We start from the raw sequence: 27,153 nt of genomic DNA on the forward strand, positions 1-27,153 counted from the left end.
ATATATAGTTATAAATCTGAATATATAGTTATAAATCCTGAATACAGTGGTGTGAAAAAGTGTTTGCCCCCTTCCTGATTGCTTATTTTTTGCATGTTTGTCACACTTAAATGTTTCAGATCATCAAACAAGTTTAAATATTAGTCAAAGATAACACAAGTAAACACAAAATGCAGTTTTTAAATGAAGGTTGTTATTATTAAGGGAAAACAAAATCCAAACCTACATGGCCCTGTGTGAAAAAGTGTTTGCCCCACCTGTTAAAACATAATTTAACTGTGGTTTATCACACCTGAGTTCAATTTCTCTAGCCACACCCAGGCCTGATTACTGCCACACCTGTTCTCAATCAAGAAATCACTTAAATAGGACCTGCCTGACAAAGTGAAGTAGACCAAAAGATCTTCAAAAGCTAGACATCATGCCGAGATCCAAAAAAATTCAGGAACAAATGAGAAAGAAAGTAATTGAGATCTATCAGTCTGGAAAAGGTTATAAAGCCATTTCTAAAGCTTTGGGACTCCGGAGAACCACAGTGAGAGCCATTATCCACAAATGGCGAAAAACATGGAACAGTGGTGAACCTTCCCAGGAGTGGCCAGCCGACCAAAATTACCCCAAGAGCGCAGCGACGACTCATCCAACAGGTCACAAAAGACCCCACAACAACATCCAAAGAACTGCAGGCCTCACTTGCCTCAGTTAAGGTCAGTGTTCATGACTCCACCATAAGAAAGAGACAGGGCAAAAATGGCCTGCATGGCAGAGTTCCAAGACGAAAACCACTGCTGAGCAAAAAGAACATTAAGGCTCGTCTCATTTTTGCCAGAAAACATCTTGATGATCCCCAAGACTTTTGGGAAAATACTCTGTGGACTGACGAGACAAAAGTTGAACTTTTTGGAAGGTGTGTGTCCCATTACATCTGGCGTAAAAGTAACACCGCATTTCAGAAAAAGAACATCATACCAACAGTAAAATATGGTGGTGGTAGTGTGATGGTCTGGGGCTGTTTTGCTGCTTCAGGACCTGGAAGACTTGCTGTGATAAATGGAACCATGAATTCTGCTGTCTACCAAAAAATCCTGAAGGAGAATGTCCGGCCATCTGTTCGTGACCTCAAGCTGAAGCGAACTTGGGTTCTGCAGCAGGACAATGATCCAAAACACACCAGCAAGTCCACCTCTGAATGGCTGAAGAAAAACAAAATGAAGACTTTGGAGTGGCCTAGTCAAAGTCCTGACCTGAATCCTATTGAGATGCTGTGGCATGACCTTAAAAAGGCAGTTCATGCTCGAAAACCCTCCAATGTGGCTGAATTACAACAATTCTGCAAAGATGAGTGGGCCAAAATTCCTCCACAGCGCGGTAAAAGACTCATTGCAAGTTATCGCAAACGCTTGATTGCAGTTGTTGCTGCTAAGGGTGGCCCAACCAGTTATTAGGTTTAGGGGGCAATCACTTTTTCACACAGGGCCATGTAGGTTTGGATTTTGTTTTCCCTTAATAATAACAACCTTCATTTAAAAACTGCATTTTGTGTTTACTTGTGTTATCTTTGACTAATATTTAAACTTGTTTGATGATCTGAAACATTTAAGTGTGACAAACATGCAAAAAAATAAGCAATCAGGAAGGGGGCAAACACTTTTTCACACCACTGTATATAGTTGTAAATATAAATATATAGTTATAAATCCTGAATATTTAGTCATAAATCTTAAAATAGTCATAAGTCTGAATATATAAATGTATCTCTGAATAGATAAATATATCTTAATGCACTCACACACAATTTTCCATATTTTGAATGATGGTTTATAACATCGATAGGGTAATACAAGTATACTAAAAATATCTACAAAATAAAGTTTAAATTGTACAGATGGAGTTAAACTAATATATTTCTGAGTTAAACACCATAGAACAAATGTGTCTTGTAAAAAGAAAAGGCTGTCCTCTCAGCTGCCCGTGTTTCTAAACAAAAACCAAATTCATGAACAGAATCCTGTATTAAAACTCTATGAAAATAAATGACTGTTAAAGAAGTTTCCACTCACTCATGGTTTGTAAATAACTTCAGATTTATTGCTGAACTCATCACATCCCTTCAGCCCAACATATTAACAGCTGTGACACATGATGCTGTCAGTCCATGCAATTCCTACAAATGTTCAAACTCACAGGACTGTTAAAAAGATGATTTGGTTTCTTGATAAATTCAATGAGCTCTTTGCACGGGTCAGTTTTAGTTCCAACAAGACGACATTTGGTGTCATAATGCTGAATTTATGAAGCTGTCTGAAGCAATCCCTAGTCGAAACATTCTAAAGTCATGTGAAAAGTACTCGTTGTGGATTCCCAGTATCATAATTTGGAACCAATTTTGAAGCATCATGATGGGAATTCAATGGAAATCAAATGAGATTCTACTTGATAAACTGAAATTCTGACAGGATTTTGTGTACAGTAACTTATGGAATCTCGTATTGTAGTGGAATAATACAGTATCTTACTCTTGGAGCAATAAGAGTTATAAAATCCTGAAAGATATTCTTTAAATTCCCTTTGGTGTCAAAGGCAGCTGCATTTGATCTGATCTGTTACCACTCTTTAAAGATTAGTAATAATAGTCATAATGTGTTCTCAAAGATCCAATCATTTTTATTCATTCGAATACTTTAGGATTGGTGGCAAATTACGGCAAAAATCCTGAGCACATTCCTTGCACAAACTGACTTCTGTCTGACAAAGGGACAGAAAACTTTCTTGCTTCAAGAACTATAAAATCAATAATTCAATATTCATTACAAATGTACTTAAATTGTGCATATTAGGTTAAATTAAAGTGCATGCAGAATAAGTTTGTAGCTTAATTGTCTGGAGTTTTTACAAACAACAATAATAATAATAATTATAATAATAATAATTGCCCTGGCCAAACAAATATTATCATTTTATAGTCTCTTAACTCGCAATATCAAGTACTTGTAGCACATGCTGACACTTTGACCTTTCTAAAATCTGACCGTATGTCTCTAACACATTAATATGTACTTTACCCCTTGGTGACCCTAAACATGGTATAAAAGAAATTTTATTAAAAAAACATATTACCCAAATGCACAGTCTAGTTACATAACAAATGTAGCAAACTGCTTGGCATTTCATTACTTCACAGTACTCAAGAGGAGCCGTAGTATTAGTATAAAGTGGAACCAAAAAGTATTTGGACACCCGAGTCACGCTTAAAAAATATCATTAGTAATATCATAATTATTAATTCTATATTAAGTATAAAAGTATTATTATTATTTTTTTATGTGTTGTATAATGAAATTAAATGTGTGCATTTCAAAGAACGACTAAAGTGTCCAAATACTTCTGGGGTCACTGTAGGGATGGAAAAAATTAAGACGACATTTTATGAATTCATGTACATTAAAATAAAAATTCATAAAGTTCCTTACAAAGAAATGAAATAATGGACTAAGAGTTTGGAGAGGACAATAGTTAATCCGTTTATCATCTACATACATTACAGACCAACACTCCTTCATGTGTATGACGTGATTCATAAAGATAACTTCATTAAGGACCTAAAAACAACCAAGCAGAAAAGAGTGTGTGATTTAAGTTCTCAAATTTCTATATCCTACTGTACGTTTAGCAAAAAATCAAGAGTGATCAAATGAATATTTATTAACTGCATCTTAATCACTGCAATGAGTCATTAGACCTGGATAAAATCAACCAGTTTTTGGTCAGGGCAAATATTAAGACATTGCAAAAAGATCTTTGATGATTTACAAGAGTAAATCTGACATTATTTAGTCCCCACAGTAACATAATACTCACTGCAGCAATAATAAACAGTCACACTGTCAAAGCATCTCGCTTGTAATCACTTTCAAAACACGTGGTCTTAATTTGCTTGCTCATAATTAAACAGCTAATGCTGTAGTGTTTATTTAAAGACATGTCAGAAAAATTGCTACGATTTATTAATGGGTGTGTCAGTGTTTAAACCCTGCACAACCATCTGTAGTTCGTATTTCTACTTTAAATATGGTGAAAGTCTTCATTAGAATGCATTTATCAATATACCCTTAAAAATCAAAGTAAAAATAAGACACCAACCGGTGAAAGAAAAACATTAATAATATGCTTTCACATTCCACAATAACAAAATTAACTATAATTAATAACTTTCGGGACATCTGCCAACATGAATATTGCTTGGTCTGCATAACATTGGATAAACATATATATATATAAAAAAGTGAAAAAATCAAATACATAAGCGCACAAATGATGTGACACTACTCTATGAAATTATATAAATGTAAATAAAAAAAAAATCATAAAATACACACATCCAGCTCTACAACGGGTTTTTGGTTGTGCTGGATTTTAAGCGATGCTCGTCTAATATACCATTCATTAAAGATCCACTATAGACATTAAAATAAATAAATTTAAGAATAGATTAAACTGATAAATCATTCTCCTCTGTATGTTCCATGAGCTTTTCTCAAGCAAGCCCTTCAGTTTCCATTCTTTGAATACTGCACAATAAAAATATCCTATTAAATAATGTCATATAAACATTATGTACATATAAAATCAAGCACCGACAAATGACTCCAGATTCTCTAGAATGTAGTCAGAGCAATGAGGATGTAGTGATGATGAACAAAACCTTTTACTTGTAATTGTTTTAGTACATAATGGCAATGACGCATACAAACCAGCAGGGGGCTAAGAACATTAAAATCCTGGAGAAACCAACAATTTGCTTAAATTGGTTGCAAAACCATTCTTGTGTAAATCGTTGCAACAATTTATGAGTAAATCGTATGTAAAACCATTGTTTTCGTAAATTGTTGCAAAGAGTTTTGCGTAAACTGTTTGCAAAACCATTCATACATACTGTTACAACATTTTCTAAGTAAATAGTTCGTAAAACCATTCTTGCATAAATCGTTGCTACAATTTCTGCGTAAATCATTCGTAAAACCATTCTTTCAGAAATTGTTGAAAGATTTCTGCGTAAATCATTTGTAAAACCCTTTTGTAAATTTGCAACAATTTCTGCGTAAATCGTTCGCAAAATCATTCTTGTGTAAATCGTTGCAACAATTTCTGCGCAAATGGTTCGTAAAACTACTCGTGTAAATCGTTGCAACGATTTCTGCGCAACTCGTTCGTAAAACTACTCGTGTGAATTGTTGCAACGATTTCTGCGCAACTCGTTCGTAAAACTACTTGTGTGAATTGTTGCAACAATTTCTGCGCAACTCGTTCGTAAAACTACTTGTGTGAATTGTTGCAACAATTTCTGCGCAACTCGTTCGTAAAACTACTCGTGTGAATTGTTGCAACAATTTCTATATAGATCATTCATAAAACCGTTCTTACGTAAAGTTTTGCAACAATGTGTGTAAATCGTTCGCAAAACCATTCTTGTGTAAATTGTTTCAACAATTTCTATCTAGTCATTCATAAAACCGTCCTTACGTAAATTTTTGCAACAATTTCTGTGTAAATTGATCGTAAATTCCATTCTTGCATAAGCTGGAAATCCTTCAAAAAAAAAAAAAAAAAAAATATATATATATATATAATTCTTGCGCAAATTGTTGCACCAATTTCAGTGTAAGTTGTTCATAAAACCACTTAAATTGGTGCATCAATTTCTGTGTACATCCTTCATAAAACAAATAGCTACACAGAACAGATATACACAGACATTACTACAGCTTGTATTTTACGAATGAGCCGTAAAAACTTTCTTGCTTCAATTCTTGCGTAAACTTGCTGCATGAATGTCTTCAACCTTTGGTTTTACGAACCATTTATACAGAAATTAGTTCTGCTCACGTTTCACAAATGCAATCCATTGCACGCAAATGCAACCTGTGCAAAAGTGTGCCAGAAGTGCTTCAAAGTGCTAAAATTGGCGCCCGCTCACAACTTGAGAATCAGGTACAGATAAATGTATTTTTCTGATGTCGGCCAGCATCACTGTTAGGGGAAATGCCATATCCGTGCAAATGCCGTTATGGAGATTAATGTTTAAATTGTATTGTATAGATGTTAATAAAGGTGAATGGCATTGCAAATGTTCACAGGAGATTGCGCGTGACATTGCTACTTTGACAACTCGTCTGATAGAGTGATGGTGGCGTCACAAAGAGTTTTGCAGAAGGCCTTTCTGATGTCTTGTTCTTTGTGTAGTCGGGCGCCAGCACTTGTGTTTGATGTGGGAGAAATGGCCATCAGGCAGCAGTCCTCCAGACAGTGGTGGTCTATGGTCTGTGAAACCTAAAAGAGATCATAGAGACACTGCCATGAAAACACAACCTCCAAGTAACTAGCAGTGTGAGATGTTTGAAGTAGGAGCATTACGTATCAGCAATGATTTCCTGATTCCATTTGATTCTGATTCAGTCTCATTTTGATTTGACTTGACATTGATTTCTGTTACAATGTCAATTTTGTTTTGATTTGAATTGGCTGTAAACCATACAAGGAACCCTATCGCTCGGTTCAATGTTAACATTAAAGAATTAAAGTCCAAAGTTCATCCAACAATGAAAATTCTGTCATCATTTACTCGCTCACGTTATTCCAAACCTGTATGACTTTCTTTCTTCCGTGGAACGCAAAAGGAGATGTTAGGCAGAATGCTGATGCAGTGTTTTTCCGTATAATGAAAGTGAATGGGGATAAGGACTGTCAAGCTCCAAAAAAAGAAAATGCACCATAAAATCATCATTAAAAATAGTCCATTTGACTCATGATGTATTCAGAGTCTTCTGAAGTAAGAGTGAAAAACAGACCCTAAAAACAGGGCTCCAGACTGTGACTACATGGTCGCATTTTGAGAACAAAAAGCAGAACGAAACAGCGCTTCCCAGAACAATAATCATCACAGCTCAATGAACAGAGCTCTGTTACAAACTCTTATGAAATATTTGTGGTGCTTTTGAGATTCACAGCCCCATGGTCATTGAATGGTAAGGAAGTATGATTGTACATCACTGATTATGATTTCAAGAAAAGCGGTATAAAAACACAAGTACAACTGCTTATATTACAATACAATTCATTATAACTTTTGACCAATAGGTGGCGCTGTCACCAAATTTACATTGTGCAGTCAGGGTGTGGTGACAATAACTCATACAAAGTTTCATGTCAATATGCCAAAGTCAAAGTTGTTCAGATCCTTACGCTTTTCCATATTTCCTGCTTCCAACACATGAACTGTTCACTGTTCACTTTCTGCCTAATATATCCCACCCCTTGTCAGGTGCCACTGTAACGAGATAATTGATGTTATTCACTTCACCTGTCAGTGGTTTTAATGTTGTGGCTGATCAGTGTATATGTTTCGTGTCAATATGCTTAAGCGTTGCAAAGATACAGCCTTATGTCCATTTTAGCATGCTCACTGTCAAATTCATTGATGTGGTACGTCATCATAAATTCCATAACTTTTTGTCATGACTGTCTCTAGATGATACGTGCAAAATTTGGAGCGAATCGGTTAGAAAAAGTTGTTTTTCTGAAAATTAAAAATGGCAGAAAATATAGTGGAGGTTTGAAACGATGTGACTAAGCAAATTTAGTTTTTAGGCCTTAGGGTTCAAAAGTTATTGGTCAAAACGTGTGTGCAGCTTTGAACAGTTGCTATCGCTAGTGTGTTTGGGTTAGGGACCCCAGATTTGGGTCAGTTACATTTGAGAATCTCCTCTATCAGTATACCAAATGTAATAATTTTTCTAGGAATAATAATAAAAACACTTACGGATACAATAGATGCCTACGCACCTTCGGTGCTTGGCCCTTCATTAAAACAAAACAATTCTAAAGCAAAACCTATTAGAAATTTTCTAAATTATTATACAATTTTAGCCTTGTTGGCATTCACTATGCACAATGCAAAGAGCTCCAGTACAACCGAGGCAAAACGTTAAGACTAGCCGAGGGAGGGTTCGAACATCCAACTTTTGGTGTCATCCGACTCCTCGTGACTCAGGGAATCCCAAGAGACTTCCATCATGATTTTATGTCAATGAATTAAAAAGTAACAAGCAAAACAAAAATGTGGCGCTGTCACCAAACTTGCCGTGTATGCTCAGATCATGGTAGCAATCGTGCATCCCAAATTTCAATTTGATAGGACAAAGCATTGCTGATATATGGCCAGACATACTGTTTTTTGTCGACTTTGACATTTTTCAGTAACGGTTGCAAAACATCCAAAATCCATTGATAACTTTTGTGTGACTTGGACTGAAGATCATGAGACAAATGATCTGAGAAAAATGTTTTAATCATATATTTTACGAAACCAGAAGAAAAAAGTATTCTTTTTTTTAGTCCAAAGCGTTCAAAAGTTAAAAGCAAAGGAGAAGCTTTGAGCTGTTGGAGGCACTATAGAGTTTGACTGGGAGACTTCAAAATTGGCAATATGACTTCTGAGACCACCCCCCAATCTGTGTGCCAAATTCCAAAATTTTCCGTTTCTATAGGCTGTCATTGACTCCCATCCAGAAGAAGAAGAATAGGAATAATAATAGGCTTGGCCCCTAATAATAATAATAATAATAATAATAATAAATAAAGAGCTCTAACGGATACAGTTCCCCTTAATGTTGGATTTAATGTTTATAATCATACAAAACTTGTGTACATTTCATGATGTTATTCAGATTGTTCTCCGTAATGTTTGTGTGATGTTGTTCACCTGGTCAGATGTCTGCTGGACTCATGCACTTCCATCTCATGGCTCTTAAAATCATTCAGCTCTTTCCTGATAGCAGCCTGCAATGTAAAAAAAGAACAGAGTAAAACACAGTAAAGCTTTCAACACAGTTCATGTGTCACTGCACCTGCCTGAAACCTCTTAAATCATTCATACACACAAAACATACAGTATGGCCTCAGTGTTTTCTCTCTTTCTACCAATAAGATGCATTTTTTTTTTTAACCAAGGTTAAGGGAGTTTAAGGCATCTTGTGAAATCCCAGCAGTGCTGAGCCTCTCGTGGTATCTCTGTTATCCCTTCATTTATATAACAGTGTCATCATTACATAATAAAAGCTCAGAGTCGCCATCATCAGTACAGCTTTACGTGTCTCTAAACACACTGCTGTCACTCGCTGCACGTGTCAACCATGATGTCTGCAGGATTTCTATTCAATTCTGTTATGTCCTGACCCTCAGTCAGCTCAAACCGTCATGAGTGAATGATTGTCTGTTTGTGAATGCTATGCATACCTTAGTCATTGTTGTGTTTGCATGTGTAATTAGTTCTTATTTACAATTATTATGTTTTATTTGTTTGGAGTGGCTTTTAGACACATGGAGACATTTTTTCCAATTAACATTTTTATTGATTAAAAAAAATACACAAAAGAGAAAAACACAACACATACACATCAAATCATTTTTGCATTTAACTTTTAACCCCCACTAATATCCCTTCTCAATTACCAACCCCACCCTGACCCCCAACGAACACCCCTGTGGTCACATACACACACAAAAAAATAAATAAATAAATAAATAAATAAATAAATAAATATATATACAGTATATAATATATATATATATATATATATATATATATATATATATATATATATATATATATATATATATAAACATACATAATTAAACTAAACTTCTCTCTCCCCATGAGTCCCCCAAAAATGCAAAATAATTGCCCCATTTCTTAACAAGTCCCAAAACCCGCTACTTGCTACCTCCTCGAAAGGTGCCATGCTCCCCATCTCCGCACACCGCTCCGGAAATGATGGTGCTCTGTCCGACATCCATCCCCTTAAAACAATTTGTCTGCCAATCATGATACTGGTCAGAACCCAAATTTTTATGTTTATCCCTCAAATTTATGACGGCCCCATCACCCAAAATACAGAGTCTGGGGCAAAGTAAAATCTGAGTGCCCAAAACATCACACATAACAACTCTGAACCTTCAACCAAAGATCTTGAGTCTTAACACACCCCAAAAAACATGGGTTGTGTCTCCATCTTCTGATTGGCATCGCCAGCAGGTGGGTGTCTTTAAGACCAAGCCTATACAATCTAGAGGGGGTCCAACAGAATCTATGTAAAATCTTAAATTGCATAAGGCGAACCCTTGTATTTCTAGATGACTAGACTTGACATTTTTTAGAATCCTAGCCCACACTCCCTTCTCCAATACCAAATTTAAATCTTTCTCCCATAATCTCTTGAGAGAAGCTAAAGCTCCATCCCCCAGGCTCTGAATTAGCAGGGAGTAATACACTGATGCCTCATGACCTTTTCCAAAAGCAGTAATCACCACTCTCACAGTATCTACCGCTTTAGGGGGGTGTGTTCTACTCCCAAAAACAACACAGAACAGGTGGCACAGCTGTAAATACCTACAGAAATGAGATCTGGGAAACCCAGAATGTTGAACCAAATTTTCAAAAGGTCTCAACACTCAACTCTCATACAGGTCACCGAGTGCAGTATCCCCCCTCACAATCCACTCTGACCAGCAGAAAGGGGACCTTTCAATACATAATTTAGGGTTCAGCCATATGCTTGAGGCAACATTTAAATAAATATCCGAATTAAACACTCTGGACACTTTTGTCCATACTGAGTGCAAATGCGATATAACGGGGTGTAACTTAACTTCTCCGATAAATTTGATAGAAAGGCTTTGCAATGGCAAAATATGGGCAAGAACTTCCTGTTCAATACAAAACCAGGGAGGGGCTCTCAAATATCCAATGAGCCAAATATCTGAGACCAAATGCATAACAATAAAATAAAATCTTGGGTAGGCCTAGCTCACCTTTGTCAATTGGCCTATGTAACTTATTAAAATGTAATCTAGGGTGCTTACCATTCCAAATGAAGGACTTTGCTATGCTATCAAATTGCTTGAAATAAGAGAGGGGGACATCAAACTGGGAGAGATTGTAACAGGTAGTTAAATTTTGGAATACGATTCATTTTAATAACATTAACCTTCCCAATCATAGATAAATGTAATGAAGCCCACCTGCCCACATCGCTCGAAAACCTTTTTATTAAGAGATCAAAATTAACTAACTAAATCAGACAAATTTGCTGGGAATAAAATGCCCAAATACTTAATGCCCTGTTTGGGCCACTGGAAGGCACCCGGCTGGAAAGTCGTTACTGGACAGTACGCTGTCAGAGCCAAAGCTTCGGATTTAGACCAATTAACTCTGTATCCCGAGAATTTAGAAAAGGAATGAATAATTCTGTGGAGGCAAGGCATAGATCTAATGGGGTCAGAGACGAATAATAAAATATCATCTGCGTAAAGCAAAAGCTTATGCACCACGCCTCCCGCCACCACCCCTGGAAAATTGTCTACCGATCTTATCGCAGCTGCTAATGGTTCCAGGGCCGGGTGCCCCTATCCAGAATACAATAATCTGAAATTAATCCCCTTGTTTGTACTGCTGCTACCGGGTGCCTATAAAGTAACTTAATCCATCCAATACAAGTATTCCCGAATCCGTATATTTCCAAAATCTTAAAACGATAATCCCATTCTACCATATCAAACGCCTTTTCAAGTGAGATGGCAGCGACTGGAATCTGATCATTCGCCACTGACCACATAATATTTATGAAATGCCTAATGATATCAGAAGAGCTCTGGCCCTGAATAAACCCCACCTGATCTATATGTATAAGAGATGTCATAACTTAATCGGTTAGCCAGAATTTCTGACAATATTTTTATGTCTAGCTGGATCAGGGAAATTGGACTGTAACTCTTACACTCACTTGTATCTTTGTCCTTTTTAAGAATCAGACTGGTCCGGGCTTGTGTCGTGGTTTGCAGAAGCTTTCCATTCTTTAATGATTCCGTATAAACTTCTAACAAAAGTGAAGCCAGTTCTGTAGCATAAGATCTAAAACTCAGTGGCAAAACAATCTGGCCCAGGAGCCTTGCCTGCAGGCAAGACCTTAATTACCTTGCCAAGCTCCTCCAAGGTTATCTCAGAATCAAGAGAATTTCTTTTCTCATTCGTCAATTTACGGCATTTTAATGGTTCCACAATGTACCAATGTCATCAGTAGACAAAGACGTGGAACTATAGAGATCAAGATAGAATTCTTTAAAAGCATTATTAATATCATTGGCTGAGGTAAATATTTCACCACCAGCAGATTTCACTGAGGGACTGGCAGAAAAATACACTCTCTGTTTTATATATCTAGCCAAAAGCTTCCCTGCTTTGTCTCCTAACTCTTGCCCTGAATAGCCAAAACTCCACCTTCCGTGACAAAATAGTATTATATCTGTATTTCAATCGGGTCAATTCTCTAAGGCCATCAGACAACATTCTGCATTTCAGCTCTGCCTCTGCACTTTTAATATTCCCTTCCACCTCCACGAGTTCTCGTAATTTGGATTTTTTGGTGAATGAGGCATACTGTATGATCCGACCCCAAAGAACCACCTTAAGTGCCTTCCACGCCAAGCCCACAGAGGATAGTGAGGTCCAGTTGGTCTCCATATAGACATTGATTTCAGCCTTTAGCATTTGTTGGAATTCAGGATTTTGCAAAAGGGATACATTAAAGCGCCAAATATATGATTTCCTTTTCTCCATATGTGGCAACACCTCTAAACTCACCAGGGTGTGATCTGAGACTAAAATGTTTCCAAATGAGCAATCATCAACAGATGAAATGAGGGACTTATATATATATATATATAAAATAAAACAAATCTATTCTAGAATAAATCTTATGGACTGATGAAAAAAATTTATAGTCCCTACCAGATGGGTTCAAATCTCTCCAAATATCTGTAAGACCAAGATTTTTTACATATCCTGTGAAGTGTCAATGTTGGTCTAGGGGGCTTACACACTTTTGCTTCACTATGATCAAGGACTGAGTCCATCAACAGATTAAAGTCTCCTCCCAACATTATGTCATGAGGGGTGCCAGCGGCTTGCAACATCCCTTCAGGATCTATAAAAAAGCCCTGATCATCAGCGTTAGGTGCGTAAATATTAGCCAAAATCAACCTTTGCCTCTGGATTTCTGCTAAAAAAAAAAATGACTCTTCTTATTTGATCTTTAATCTGTTTGAGACATTTGAATTGTAGATGTTTACTTATCAATGTAATGACTTGAGCCAGCACTAAAGAAAACATGTCCACCCCATATCTTCACAAATTTTTCCGCTTCCTGCAGGGAAAGATGTGCTTCTTGAAGAAACACTATACCATATTTCTTATGTTTAAGAAATAAATAACCTTCCTTCTTTTTATGGGGTGCCCCAACCCATTCACATTCCATGTGGAGAGAGACAATCCACTCATATTAACTTTTAACATTTTGACATGTAAGAAAAAATAGATTGTCAAAATCAAAATGATAAAGATCACATTCCAACATCAGAGCAACAAACAAACCCTGAACTTCTCCCAGAAAAAAAAAAAAAAGATAAGAAAAACATGCGCATTAACCCCGCGCACGACAGCGCCAACCGGCGTCCGTCCCTCTAAACTCAAACAGTCCATGTACGCCTACGAGACAGAATTACACAACAGAAAATAATCTGTAGAACAAACTCCAGCCAATAAGAAGCACAAAGAACATGTAGATTCATCCACATAACCGTCCCGAAGTTGTGTTCCTCCACAAAACAAACTCCAGCCGCTAGCGGAACCAGCACAAAAAAAGCCCTTCAGTTTCTTCGGACAGTCAAACGAATGTTCAGTGAGCTGGCTGTTACATGAGTGTAACACATGCCCTAATCATTCTAATGATTTGCAAGAAATATTCCACAAAACAAACTCCATCCAATAGGAGGCATAAGCACAAAGAACGTGCAGATTTATCCACATACTGTCCCGAACGAGTGTTATTCCACAAAACAAACTCCAGCCACTAGGCAGAACCAACACAAAAAGAAACAAAGGCAGCGCTCAGTTTCCTCGGATGGTCAAGTGAATATTCAGTGAGCCAGATCCACTCAGCTGCATCACACAATGACTTACTCAGTCCATTGACTTATGAAGGACAATGCTTGCTGCGGGCATGTAAATGTTTTACGGCCATCCTTAGCATCTATTCCGCTGATGTAAGAGTTTCTTGCATTCCTTCAATCGATCACGTTTCTCTCGTCAAATTCGCAATGTCTGGGAACAAGAAAATGCTGTGGTTCTTCCAAGAAAGCCTTCCTTTACACCTTGCCCCATGTAACATAAGATCTTTATTGGATGATTTCAGAAATTTGGCCAGAATTGATCGGGGCCTGTCTCCTTCCGCTGATCTCCAAGCCGGAACTCTGTGAGCTCGCTCGACTTCCAGCTTATGGCCTTGTAACACATCAATGGAAAGGAGGAGGCGAGAACCGGTTTGACAATATAAATAATAGTTTAATAATAAACTTAAACCAAAAGACACAAACACACACAGGTGTCGGACAGCTGTCCGTAACTCTCTCTGTCGCACTGCCGTCTCCGGTCAGCCTTATCCCTCTCAGGCTTAATCAGCCTAATTAGGGGCCGGGTGTGCGGAATCACGACCCAGACCAACCCTCTGCCCAGCCACAGGCCTGTTATGTTGAGCAGACTCAGGAAGAGCTCATCTAGGAATTTCACCATATCTCGGCCTTCTTCGTTCTCAGGAATTCCAACAATTTGGACGTTGTTTCGCCGGTTACGATTCTCAAGATCTTCCAACTTTTCCCAAATGCGTTCCAAGTCTATCTTGGTCTCTAGTGGATTAGCAGCTAATTCCCTCTCCGATGACTCCAGATAATCAATCCGTTTCTCGACATCCGACACTCGTTACCAACTCAGTAAATTTAGTCTCCATGGCAGTGATCGATCGACGTATTACAGCAAGATCCTCCAAGTCCGCAACGACCTTCGCCAGCATCACTGACATGCTCGACAGTTGATGCTGAATCTCTCCAGCTGCACCATCCAAACGGAGTCCCTGGTCTGTGGCCTCGTAAGGGGTATCAGCTTGAGCACATACGTGTCTTTTAAGCCTCTGGGGTCGACGGACGCACCGGCGCGTCCTGCTGGATTTTTTCTGCATAACAGCGGAAACAACTTAAAACACTCTGTCATTTTTGGGCATACAGATAAGTGTAAGACATCATTAGAAACTATAAAGGGTCTACTTTTATTTGTGTACACTCACAATAACAAACAACAAAACCTTGTGCTTTTGTAAAATAAAGAAAATAAACAGGGTGCGCTTTCAGCCGTTTCTGTCTCCGCGAGCATCTTTCTGAAACACGTCACAAAAATGAAGTGAAACTCCACGAATACTTATCACACAAACATGAAACATATGTCTAAAGAAAGCTTAAAATGTTTAAAACAAATTTATTCCTGCAATGTAATCTGTATGAAACAAAGCGATGTACAGTTTCTCCTGGCTCAGCTCATTATCCCTAATGTGATCCCACCCACCAGCAGAGGGCGCTATTCATACGGTAATGTGCTGAGGCGATCAATGCAAATGGAAACACCCCCAACAACAATGCCTTAAAAAACATCAAGTTCATCATCAAATTCATTCACTTTCCTGCGCATTTGGAAGATGGCACGCTACACAGGTGAGGAAGCTCTACAGATGGTCCTGGATAGTGACGAAGAGTTCACATTTTCCTCAGAAGAAGGGCGGGAATCCGACGAGGAACGTTTGCATTTTGAAGAGCATCTTGATCCAGCCGAGGATACAATTCCGGATGAGTAAGTCTTTACTTACATTAGTTGACATGCTATTTTATATGAACATGGACATATTTTACTAGTTGGACTATTTCCAGACTTGCCAGCAGTATTCAGAGTATTACAATTTGAAATATGTCCTAATAGGCAAGTTTTAGTTACATTTAAACATTGTTTCGGCTAAAGCAGGTATTTAAATTGTATGCTGTATGATATAAATATGATATAAAAATAATATGAATGTTTAGATTATATTTTAACTAGTGTTTATGCTGCCTCATTATCATCAACAAAGCTTGTGCTTGCAAATACGTGTTCGGGTGTAAATGTGTAAAATGTGCTGTAAATATGCCCATATTAGAAAATCAGCATATTAGAATGATTTCTGAATATCATGTGACACTGAAGACTGCAGTAATGATGCCGAAAATTCAGTTCTGATCACAGGAATAAATTGCATTTTACACTATATTCAAATAGAAAAGTTATTTTAAATTGTAAAAATATTTCACAATTTTATTGTTTTTGCTGTATTTTGGATCAAATAAATGCAGCATTGGTGAGCAGAAGAGACTTTTTAAAAACATTAAAAAAATCTTACTGATCTAAAACTTTTAAATGGTAGTGTTGGTCTAAAGTTTTTAAGTCTTTATGTAAAGAAAATGTAGTCAGATAATCCATTCAATCATTAAGTCTCCTCACATTCATTCTCTCTCAGGGGAGGGGTCTTTGTCTCCTCAGGTGTGAATGACATCAATATTCATGATCATCCACGCCTCCTCGCATATGGCCTTTCTAACACTAAAAGTGTCTTACAAAAGTTAAATGACTATATTGGTTTTGCACGAATCAGTATTATGATAGTTTCACAAAACTCTGTGGCAAAGAGGCTACAAGATCCAGTTCTCAAAAGTCTTGTGAACAAATGTTTAGTATGTGTTATATGGCCTTATTTCAGTGACTTAAAATTTTTCAAAAACCACGCATAAACTTTATTTTCTCAAAAATACAAACATGTACATACATGTTGCTCACATATTATTGTAGCCCAGTTTGTGCTGAATACAGTGTTATCAGACTTTAGACATTAATATGTTTTTAAGCAACTGAAAAAAGCACAAAATGTCAAGGTATGTCAAAACTTATCCAGGGCCCAAAACACCCTCAGACCCCAGAGGGTTAATGTCTCCAGAGCTTGAGGATTTTGAATTCTTTGACATATTGTCTTCATAGAACAGTTATGGAACAGGGTGTATCGAATTTCATCGGTTTGACACAAAATGTATTAAAAACTAGCAAAGTGCGCAGAGCTCGCCGTTCACACGTTCGGCCCTCGCATGGCGCCACGCGCACATGGAGACGTTTTTGAACACTAGGATAAACTATTTTTGTAACACTGTAACTTTTGATTGCTTTGTCATATCAACACACTTTTTCTCAGATACAGTTGACATGATTGGGAACAAAACAAAAGCAGTTTTTCAGAGCTACTTCATTTATACCCAGAGATATATAATGTCAAATCAGAAACATAAGTAATAATACTTTTTTTTTTTTTTTTTTGATTTTTCAGCAATTTCTTAGGCTGAGAGTCTCAGAATGTATCATAATCTATTATAAAATTCATTAAAAATGTAAAAAGTTTTCTTTACAATGATACCAAACACTTGATCCTCCTCGTTTTTTGTTTTTGTTTTTTGTTATAAGCCTTTAACTTAGGGTATGCCACTGAAACAGGAAATCTTTAAAAACACCTTCAGAGCTTAAAGGATTAAAAAAAAAATCTGATTCACATAAAAATAATATTTTATTGACAATTTGTGTCCTTTTATTAGATCGTAACCTTTTAATGAATCAAAAAGGCACTAGAGGCAGTGTTATACTGTGAATATAGTAATTCTGTATAAATTCATGTAGTTTATTGTTCAACCAAAATCCCAATAAAAACTAGAAAAACAAGATTTGGGTGCATAATGCAGGACTTTTAATTATAAACAAGCCCGAAATACATTGGGGACTCTTATTTTGAAATTACATACATAGCTCTGTCACAATGCTCTATATGTACTTTAAGTATTTACCAAATTATGTTTTTTTTATAGTCTATATATTCACCAGATGAAAGGTTTTATTATTTTATAAATGTATTTCATTATTATTTTTATTATTATTCAAAAGATATGATGTTGAAAACAAGATGAATGTGCTGACGGGGCACATTTTCATATGGTAATTTTTTTCTTTTTATGCCCCTAGATTTAGTTGCAGCAAATCCCCAGGAGGTTTCAGTGATCGTTTTAATTTCACCTCTTGAGGCCGCTGTTACTGATACTGTAGAACTAAGCCATTCTAACTGTAGACTCCTCCAGCGCCGGCCACAGAGGAATAAATACAAAAAAACTATCAGCAACAATCGCCATAGATTTTTGCAGATAACCAATAGTTCCAAAAAGCAACTATTGGCACCGACATGTCGGTCTACCTCTAGTGTATAATAAGTTAACATATAAATGTAAAGTCTGTGTACCACCCCTAGAGCCACAAGCTCGAATCCAGGGTGTGCTGAGTGACTCCATCTGGGCTTCCTAAGCAACCAATTGGCCCGGTTGCTAGGGTGGGTAGAGTCACGTGGGTTAGCTTCCTCATGGTCTCTATATGGTGGTTCACACTCTCGGTGGGGCGCATGGTGTTTTGTGCGAGGATACCGCAGTGAAAAGCGTGAGCCTCCACACGCGCTAAGTCTCTGCTTATAATCCACTCAGAGGCCAAGAAATTCGAATAAACAGTAGAAGAGGTGCTTGGGATCACAAAATAGACCGAATATCTATGGACGAGCACATGGCGAGTGCTCTGCTGCGTTAGAATGAACTTACACTTTTTTTTGCAGAGACAGAGAGCAAAAAGAGCCTGAATCACAGGCTTTCAAAGACAGGATAAAAAACTAATTCATGTTCATCATAAGTTTGTAATCATATACAATATTATTTATGAATTACTGTTTATTGATTTTTGTGTATGTTGCAACTAGTCCACTGTATGTGTGCAAGGTGAGCTTTTAAATTTGGGTGTAAAAAATTGCAGGCAGTAGCCAAAATAATCTTGATGACCAAATTTATTGAAGTGACATCAATCACACTTGCCTTGTCAGCTGCAGTGAGTCGTGTCCAGGGTTTGTCTGTGCGTCTGTCGTAATCCTGAGCGTCTGCCACCTCCACGTAATCACAGAACTGAATCAGGATCTTGGCTTGTCGTAACTCCTCCACTGTGGGTCTTTGACTCAACTGAAACACAACATCTATGTGAGGTCACCACAAATCAAAGATTTCCTTCACATACATCACAGTTATAAGTGAAATCACACTGACACTAGACACTGAAATGATCAAGTCATCTGTTCATCATACCTTGCGTGAGAGTCTGCGTCTGATCTCTCTCTTTTCCTCCAACTCCTCCTGCTCATTACTAGCTGTAGGACAGAAACAGGTCAGCGGTCAGACAGGGTCACATGATGATGGGAAGACCAGCACTAATAAACTTAAAATGGAACAACCTTTTTCAATTACAAACTTCATTTATACACACTTTATTTTATTCTATGACACAGCAGGGTCAGAATTGACCCAAGGCATGGGGCACAAAATGTGTTGAAGTTACACTTTTCAAATGCCTTTTATGTATAGATTTTACTGATTAAGCCTTGTCTCAGTCCCAGACTTTCAGTATTAAACTATGAAAATCCATAATAAAAAGCAAATTGCTACATGTCTAAAACTATGATTAATAAACAATAATAAACAAACCATTTCAATATTTATTGTGTGAAAATTATCTAAATAATGTTTTCCAAAATTACAGCTTCCCAAGTTAAGGTGTTATTTTCACAACACTGAACAATTTTGCCCCTAATAAAGTTGGTTAAAAAGTTAGTGTGCATGTAACCTAAGAGGACAAAAGTGTCAGTGAAGAGCATGTCTGACAACCCCTCCCCCCTCCCAAACCCCACAATAATTTTCATTAATTTACATTAACAATTGTGGATCAAGGATATTTCTGAAAATTCGCAACCCTTGATCACAGTCATACTCGTTATTACTGTATACACTGCAATATTGTTGTATATATGTATACTACATGAGAATGGTTGTGTAGGATCAGTGTGAGTCGTGTTACTCACGTTTGAGGATGTTTCTCTGCTCCAGTTCCTCTGCTGTGGGTCTCTGACTTAATCTCCTGATAAACACACACAAACACAAGTTAAACACACAGAGAAAGTTACACAAACACATCATGAAATCTGACTGAATCCATACGATTAAGCAGTTTAAGAGTTTATTCTTCTTTTTTAAGGTTTGGGTTCCATTCCATGGAAATTAATTACCATGAATAAGACTTAATGACAATCAAGTTCGTGATAGTTCTCAATGACCCACACCCGATAACCATTTTATAGTTTATGGTTATTAAGAACTACTTTATGTGGATACCTAGAAATCACTTTTTTAGTGAAGAGCTGCAGCTCTGTTACGCAGCAAAAATGCTGTCAGTGTAAAACGCGTTACCAGCATGCGAGTAATTTTAAATGTTTAACGCTTTAATTTGTCTTTGACACGTTTAAGGCATTTACCAGAAACGTTCTCTGCAAGTGTTTTTCGTGTGGAGTTCAAAGAGGCGTGAATCATGTAAATGCAGCTTCACAATTGCTGTAGCAAAGTGGAAAGCCACGATTACTATTGTGGAGGATGAGAGTTTAAGAGATTTAATGTGCACTGCAATGAATACGCAACCAATGGGGACTAGTTCTTTAAGTTAGCTAACCTACCACTTAGACTTTGGGAAAAGTTTAATGTCACTTGCTATGGTATAATTTGTTTGGAAAATGTTAATAAAACATTGTTACAAATAGTTTCGTTTTCTTTTCTAAGAGGGAAATAATGCATTTTGACAGGGAACGAAAAGAGTCAAATTTAAGCACTTTCAAAATCTGCAATTAATCGCGATTAACTATGAAATATCTTGCTATTAATCGCATTTAAACATTTTGCTCGACTGACAGCACTATTTGCAACACATGCAATATGTGGAATAATGTCTGCATAAGCCACCAACAATGAATAAAATCTCAAAATACAATTTCATGGCCAGTGTGTGTTTACCGTGTGAGTTTGGTTCCTATCTGTTGTCTGGACTGCAGTCTCTCCTCATCCGTCTGCACTGGTAAGATGTTCTTTTCCTGAAGCTCTCGCTCAGACGGTCTGTTACTCAGCTTTACCGCAAGAGAGTCTTTCCTCAAGATCTTCAATGCCAGTGTGCCTACACACACACACACACACACACACACACACACACACACACACACACACACACACACACACACACACACACACACACAGAGAAACAGATTTGTCAAAATGGGCGGAAAAGAGTGGTGCACTTCAAATTAACTTCTCAAACCCTAACAAAACTTTCCTCTGATTCCTTGGGTCATGCCGAGTCCCAATAGGTCGCATCGTTTCGAAGCTCTGCCCAAAAGTTTTCCGCCATTTTGAATTTTCTGAAAAAATGACTTTCCAATTTTTGCACGAATCATCTAGAGACACTCCTGACAAAAAGTTATACAATTCACGATGACAGACCAAACCACTATTTGTATACCCAATCAATGAATTTGATGGTGAGCACGCCAAGATGGAAGTGAGGTTGTATCTTCGCAACACTTTAGAAGATTGGCACGAATCTTAATATATATATCATCACAAGCATGACTGGAGGCTACTTGCACAGTTTTGGCACAGTGCCAGAGATATGTTTTTTTTTTGTTTTGTTTTTTTGCTTGTAACTGAATAGTTTGGCCTAAAATCACGAGACTGGTCTCTTTAGATTCTTAGGGCACAATGAGTCGAATGATACCCGCTTTTCCAATGTTAGCCATACTGGGCCATAGCCATTTTGAATTTTGCTTAAATTGCTTTATTTTAGAAACCCATTGGGCCATGTCCTAAGGGTACTCAAAGTTTGGGGACAGCGCCACCTAGTGGTCAAATGATCTAATTAAATGCTTACAACTTTTGAAAAATGTGGCCTGTGTCATGAGATTTGTGTCCTTAGCTTATTTGGGTAATGCCGAGTACGATGATACCAAATTTGCCATGGTCACCCATATTTCCTGTCTCCGCCATTTTTAATTTAATTGAAATCCTACTTTTTCTAACCCCTTTTAGGCTGATTCCCATTAAATGTGTCATATATCATCTAAAGACACTCACAACAAAAAAATCATCAAAAGCTTTTCAATAGACCACACGGTTCTTGAATAACCCATCAATGAAATAGATGGCAAGACTCATAAAAGGATCTGAAGCTGTATCTTGGCAACGCTTTGACGTATTGACATTAAAACTTTGTACGAGTCATTATCACCACACCCTGACCGTACCATATAAACTTGGTGAAAGTGCCACCTATTGGTCAAAAGTTATAATTAATTGTATTGTAATATAAGCCATTGTACTTAGATTTTTATACCGCTTTTCATTATCAGTGATGTACAATCATACTTCTTTACATGGCGTAGGTGTGCTTGGCCCAGTAATTGCTGTTTGCAGATATTATAATTCTATTTTTGCATATCTTGTCTGTATTTTTTTTGTAAGATTTTACTGCTGATTTGAACTATGTTATTTGAAGACAATCTTGGTCTTTTCCCATTCAAGTAGATAGGAGCTGTACTGCCCGGTGACCTGATATTCCTCTCCTCAGCTCTACTGTACAGTGACACTGCTGTTGCAATATGAGGACTCACTCGTGAAGAGAGAATCATCCTCATCCTCATCTTCATCTTCCTCCTCGTCTTCCTCTTTATACATGCTGGGCAGATCCTCATAGTCGGACTCATTGGGAATGTTTTCTTTATCATCATCACAGTCGATCACCACCGAAGGCAGAGGAACACTGTACTGACCCACAGAGCTGAAAAACATTCACATAAACATCAGGTTTACAATCTCTCCTGTTCCAGTTTATAATCTTAGAAAAAAATCACTTCAAAAAGAGTATAAATACTTCATTTGACTTAAACTTCACCACATTTTAAAGAGAAAATGTTTACTTTTGCAAAAAATAACTTGGATGCAAATGTAAACTGCATGTGGCTGGGTCCAGTCATTTTTTTTTTTTTTGTGTGTGTGGATTTTCTCCCCTTTTATCCCCAATATGGGATGCCCAATTCCCAATGTGCTCTAAGTCCTCGTGGTGGCGTAGTGACTCGCCTCAATCCGAGTGGCAGAGGATGAATCTCAGCTGCTTCCGCGTCTGAGACAGTCAATCCGTGCATCTTATCACGTGGCTTGTTGCGCGTTACCGCGCAACTCACCACGTGCCCCACCGAGAGCGAGAACCACATTATAGTGACCACGAGGAGGTTAACCCAACGTGACTCTACCCACCCTAGTAACTGGGCCAATTGGTTGCTTGTGAAACCTGACTGGAGTCACTCAGCACGACCCTGGATTCGAACTTGCGACTCCAGGTGTGGTAGTCAGCGTCTTTACTTGCTGAGCTACGCAGGCCCCAATTCAATTCTCTTGAATTGGTCAAAAAGCAGTCTAAACAATTTGTTTCATGAACCTGAATCAAAGTCAGATGCACTGGACAACCATAAAAGTAGTCATGAAGATATACTAAACATACACTAATTATTACCTTTTATTAAGTTGGCCAGCTACTTAGATACAACTAGGAGTTACCTTAGCATTGGCAAATGGACAATCGTGAGTCGCCACTTAAACAATGCCACCATCATGGATGTTCAAGGTTAGCTAACCGTGGATTAATGACTTAAATTTGGGTATGATCTTAACACAATGCTATCGTATGACTTCAGAAGACTTGAAATGTAACGCACAACCTGCATGAACCACTTTTATGGTGCTTTTATTGTTATATAAAGCCAGTCCTCATTCATTTTCATTATATGGTGAGAGTAAGCAGTGGGTCAAACATTATCTAACACAACATCTTCTGGCAGGATTTAACTTGAACAGAAGTTGGCACTGCTGGTTGTATGTTACAGTGCCAGTCTGATACCCATCGGGTACAAACACTCACACATATATACACACAGAGAGTGAAACAGTGCTGTTTAACTGGGTTATAAAGTGTGTGTTGGTGTGTAAGCTGGGTCAGTGACTGCAGTGGTGTAACCTCATTCACACAAAACATCATGGACTCTGTAGGAGCTCTACGAAGATATTTAAGGAACATTACAGATTATTTGAATTCGTTATTTAGTATTTTATTTTAAATCTGTGTTATTTGAACTGTAAAGTCATCCATTTTGAGGTGGGACCACCTTCTAGCTGGTTGTGCAGAACAAACATGAGTCCTGTGGGTGGAGTTTGCTCCTTGTAAACAGTGCTTTACAGATAGTTATGTCTAGGGAATCATAAAGAATTGAACAATTCTGGTTCCTACAACTCTTAACGATTCCATTGACAATGTTTCCTCCCCACATCAGAAAACTGATCCTGTTGCTGCTGGCGCCTAGCTCGAGTCTGTGTTTGTAGTCTCCTAGCTTTTTAGCATCGCTTATCTATTTGTTTTCAGCTTTTAATCTTTAATATCTGCCATTTTCCAGCGCGCAACAGATTTCCCCCTGCATTATTCTCTTATCGCGATTCAACTGCATGCATCCGCTTTCTATTTTTAGCGCGATTAAACTGCATGCATTTTACACCGTGCACCTGTTTTCTCCTCTGTGTTACATGGATTATTGCATCGATCTCACTGCACCGCTTATCAAGAACAACCATTATGTGGCATGGGGGGGGCGTGGTCATGTGTCTGTCTGCGGGAGAGGGACAGCGTTAAGGCTCGTCACCTGGGTTGTGATTACTCTTAACACCTGTCTCTCATTATAGTGATGGTGGAGGGAGACCTGATAAGTCACACCAGAGCGTAAGTGTGGGAGAGCGACACAAGAGTGTGGCATAACGTGTTCTAAGAGAGTTTGAAGAGTCTATGTTATTAAGAGCCTGTTTGAGAATTTGTGTTCAGAGAGAGTGTTTTTCGTTTGAGTGAAGAGTCCAACAGACCAAGAGTGTGCAGTGTGAAAAAGAGATGGAAAATAAAGTCTTACTTGAACTGCTTCATTGTTTCCTGACTCCTCCATTGCCCACAAACTCAGTCTTATCACACATAACAAACAATTGAATGAGGGATTCACATCTATCTCAAACCCTCACCACTCAGAAACAACAAACAACAACAAACAATTGCGGTAAGTCATGTCATCCACTCATATTATTGCTTCCTGCATTACATGCCACATGTTTACTATTGCTTCTTCCATCAGCAGTGAGGGATTCACATGTGATAAATGTAAGGAATTAGTTAGGCTGACAGAGAAGGTTAATGAGTTAGAGACCCGCATCTGAACGCTAGTGGAGGTCAGTGAGAAAAATGAGCCGGTAGATACGGTTTTGGATGCAGGTAGTACAGCGAGCAACACACACACTTTGGTTCCGGCTCTAGAGCCCCCACAGCAGGGCGTTTGGGTGACGTCTCGGCGGCATACTCGCTCAGCAAAGCGACAACACTCTCCCTTTCCTGTTAGGGTTTACAATTGATTCTCCTCACTCAGTGATGCACCCACTGAGAATCATGTTGAAAGAGCCCTAATAATTGGTTATTTTATTGTGAGGAACATGGAAATAGAGACTCAAGCCACTATTGTTAAATGCATTTCGGGTACCAGAGCATCTGACATCAGATCAAATTTACAAGTGCTGGCTAATGCTAAACATAGATTTTCTAAAACTGTTATTCATGTCGGCACTAACGATGTCCGGCTTTGCCAGTCGGAGATCACTAGAGATAATGTTAAAGAGGTGTGTGAAGAAGCAGACAAACTGGCTAATCCGAACGTCTGCTAGCTGCCTTGAGACATCACACAGGTCACATAAACTACAACACATAGAGACTGTATCACCTAGATTTCATATAAATACTGTGTCTGTTCCCCAAACAACCAAACACAAACCACTCACTAAATCATTTAGAAAAAATGTGATTGATATCAAACTTGAAAATAACAAAAAATGTAAGATAAACATCATACAAATATAGGGATACCAAACATTAGATCGCTTTCATCCAAAGCACTTATTGTAAAAGAAATGATTACAGATCATAGTTTAGATTAGCTCTGTTTGACTGAAACATGGCTTAAACAGGATGAATATATTAGTTTAAATGAGTCTACTCCCCAAGGTTATTGTTATAAACATGAGCCACACCTGAAAGGTCGAGGAGGAGGTGTTGCTACAATTTACAGTGATGTTTTTGGTGTTACTCAGAGGTCTGGATATAAGTTCAATTCTTTTGAATTGATAATGCTTAATGTAACATCATCAGATATAAATAAAAAAAGTCATCTTTAGTTCCTACTACCGTATATATACCACCAGGGCCATATTCTGATTTCCTTAGAGAATTTGCTCATTTTCTGTCAGATCTAGTTACTGTGGATAAAGCTTTAATCATTGGTGACTTCAACATTCACATAGATAAAGAAAATGATACACTGGGATTAGCATTTATCAATATTCTCAACTCTGTTGGGGTCAGACAAAATGTGACAGGATCAATTCATCGCCATAATCATACGCTAGATTTAATTCTGTCATGTGAAATTGATGTTGATAATATAGCATCTCTTCCGCAGTGCGATGACATCTCAGATCATTACCTCGTCTCTTGCATGCCACGCTTAGCAAAGGTCACTCAATCTGTGCCACGTTATCGATCGCGTACAACTTTTCTTTCGACCACTAAAGATAGCTTCACTAATTATCTTCCAGATTTGTCTCAAATACTCAGTAAACCTAAATTGTTTGAAGAACTTGATGTAATCACAGAAAATATAGATACAGTCTTCTCTAACACTCTTGATAGTGTCACCCCCCTTCGATTAAAGAAAATTAAAGAGAAAAGCCCCACACCTTTGTAGGGCTTTACTGGTCGTTTAGATCAGTGTTACTATCAGAAATAATTAATAATTATTTCTTTAGTTATTAATTAATATTTAAATTAATTAATTGAATCTAACTCATTAAAACCTCATATGGGGCTCCAGTAAATGTAGTGCGCTACGTTTAGGAGCGGGTTTGGTTATTAGCAGTAATTAATAATTATCAAAGATAATTATTAATTATTAAAATCAACAGAACATTGATGAGAATCAATGTTAGCTTTTTTATTCCTTTAAATCAACAATTATCAAAGATAATCATTAATTGTTAACATCGATGAAACATTAATTAAAATTAACACGAGCTTGTTGATCATTCAAATTCAACAATCATCAAAGATAATTATCAATTATCAAAAATCAA

General features: G+C 37.6%; 1 protein-coding gene across 3 annotated transcripts in view; it reads right to left on the reverse strand.

Annotated features, from left to right (window-relative positions):
- Positions 1-2,060: 2,060 nt before the first annotated feature.
- LOC127442876 (phosphatase and actin regulator 1-like) overlaps positions 2,061-27,153 on the reverse strand; it is a 76,786-nt gene continuing 51,693 nt past the window's right edge. For all 3 annotated transcript variants that reach the window (XM_051701163.1, XM_051701162.1, XM_051701161.1), the window contains exons 7-13: positions 22,563-22,729; positions 20,917-21,073; positions 19,938-19,993; positions 19,168-19,229; positions 18,904-19,044; positions 8,759-8,835; positions 2,061-6,327 (exon numbers count right to left, since the gene is read on the reverse strand). In XM_051701163.1, coding sequence (XP_051557123.1) covers positions 6,312-6,327; positions 8,759-8,835; positions 18,904-19,044; positions 19,168-19,229; positions 19,938-19,993; positions 20,917-21,073; positions 22,563-22,729 — 676 coding nt within the window. In that variant the 3' untranslated portion in view covers positions 2,061-6,311. The remainder of the gene's footprint in view (positions 6,328-8,758; positions 8,836-18,903; positions 19,045-19,167; positions 19,230-19,937; positions 19,994-20,916; positions 21,074-22,562; positions 22,730-27,153) is intronic.

This window comes from Myxocyprinus asiaticus, chromosome 6 (genome assembly GCF_019703515.2).
Source record: "Myxocyprinus asiaticus isolate MX2 ecotype Aquarium Trade chromosome 6, UBuf_Myxa_2, whole genome shotgun sequence".
Taxonomy (NCBI): Eukaryota; Metazoa; Chordata; class Actinopteri; order Cypriniformes; family Catostomidae; genus Myxocyprinus; species Myxocyprinus asiaticus.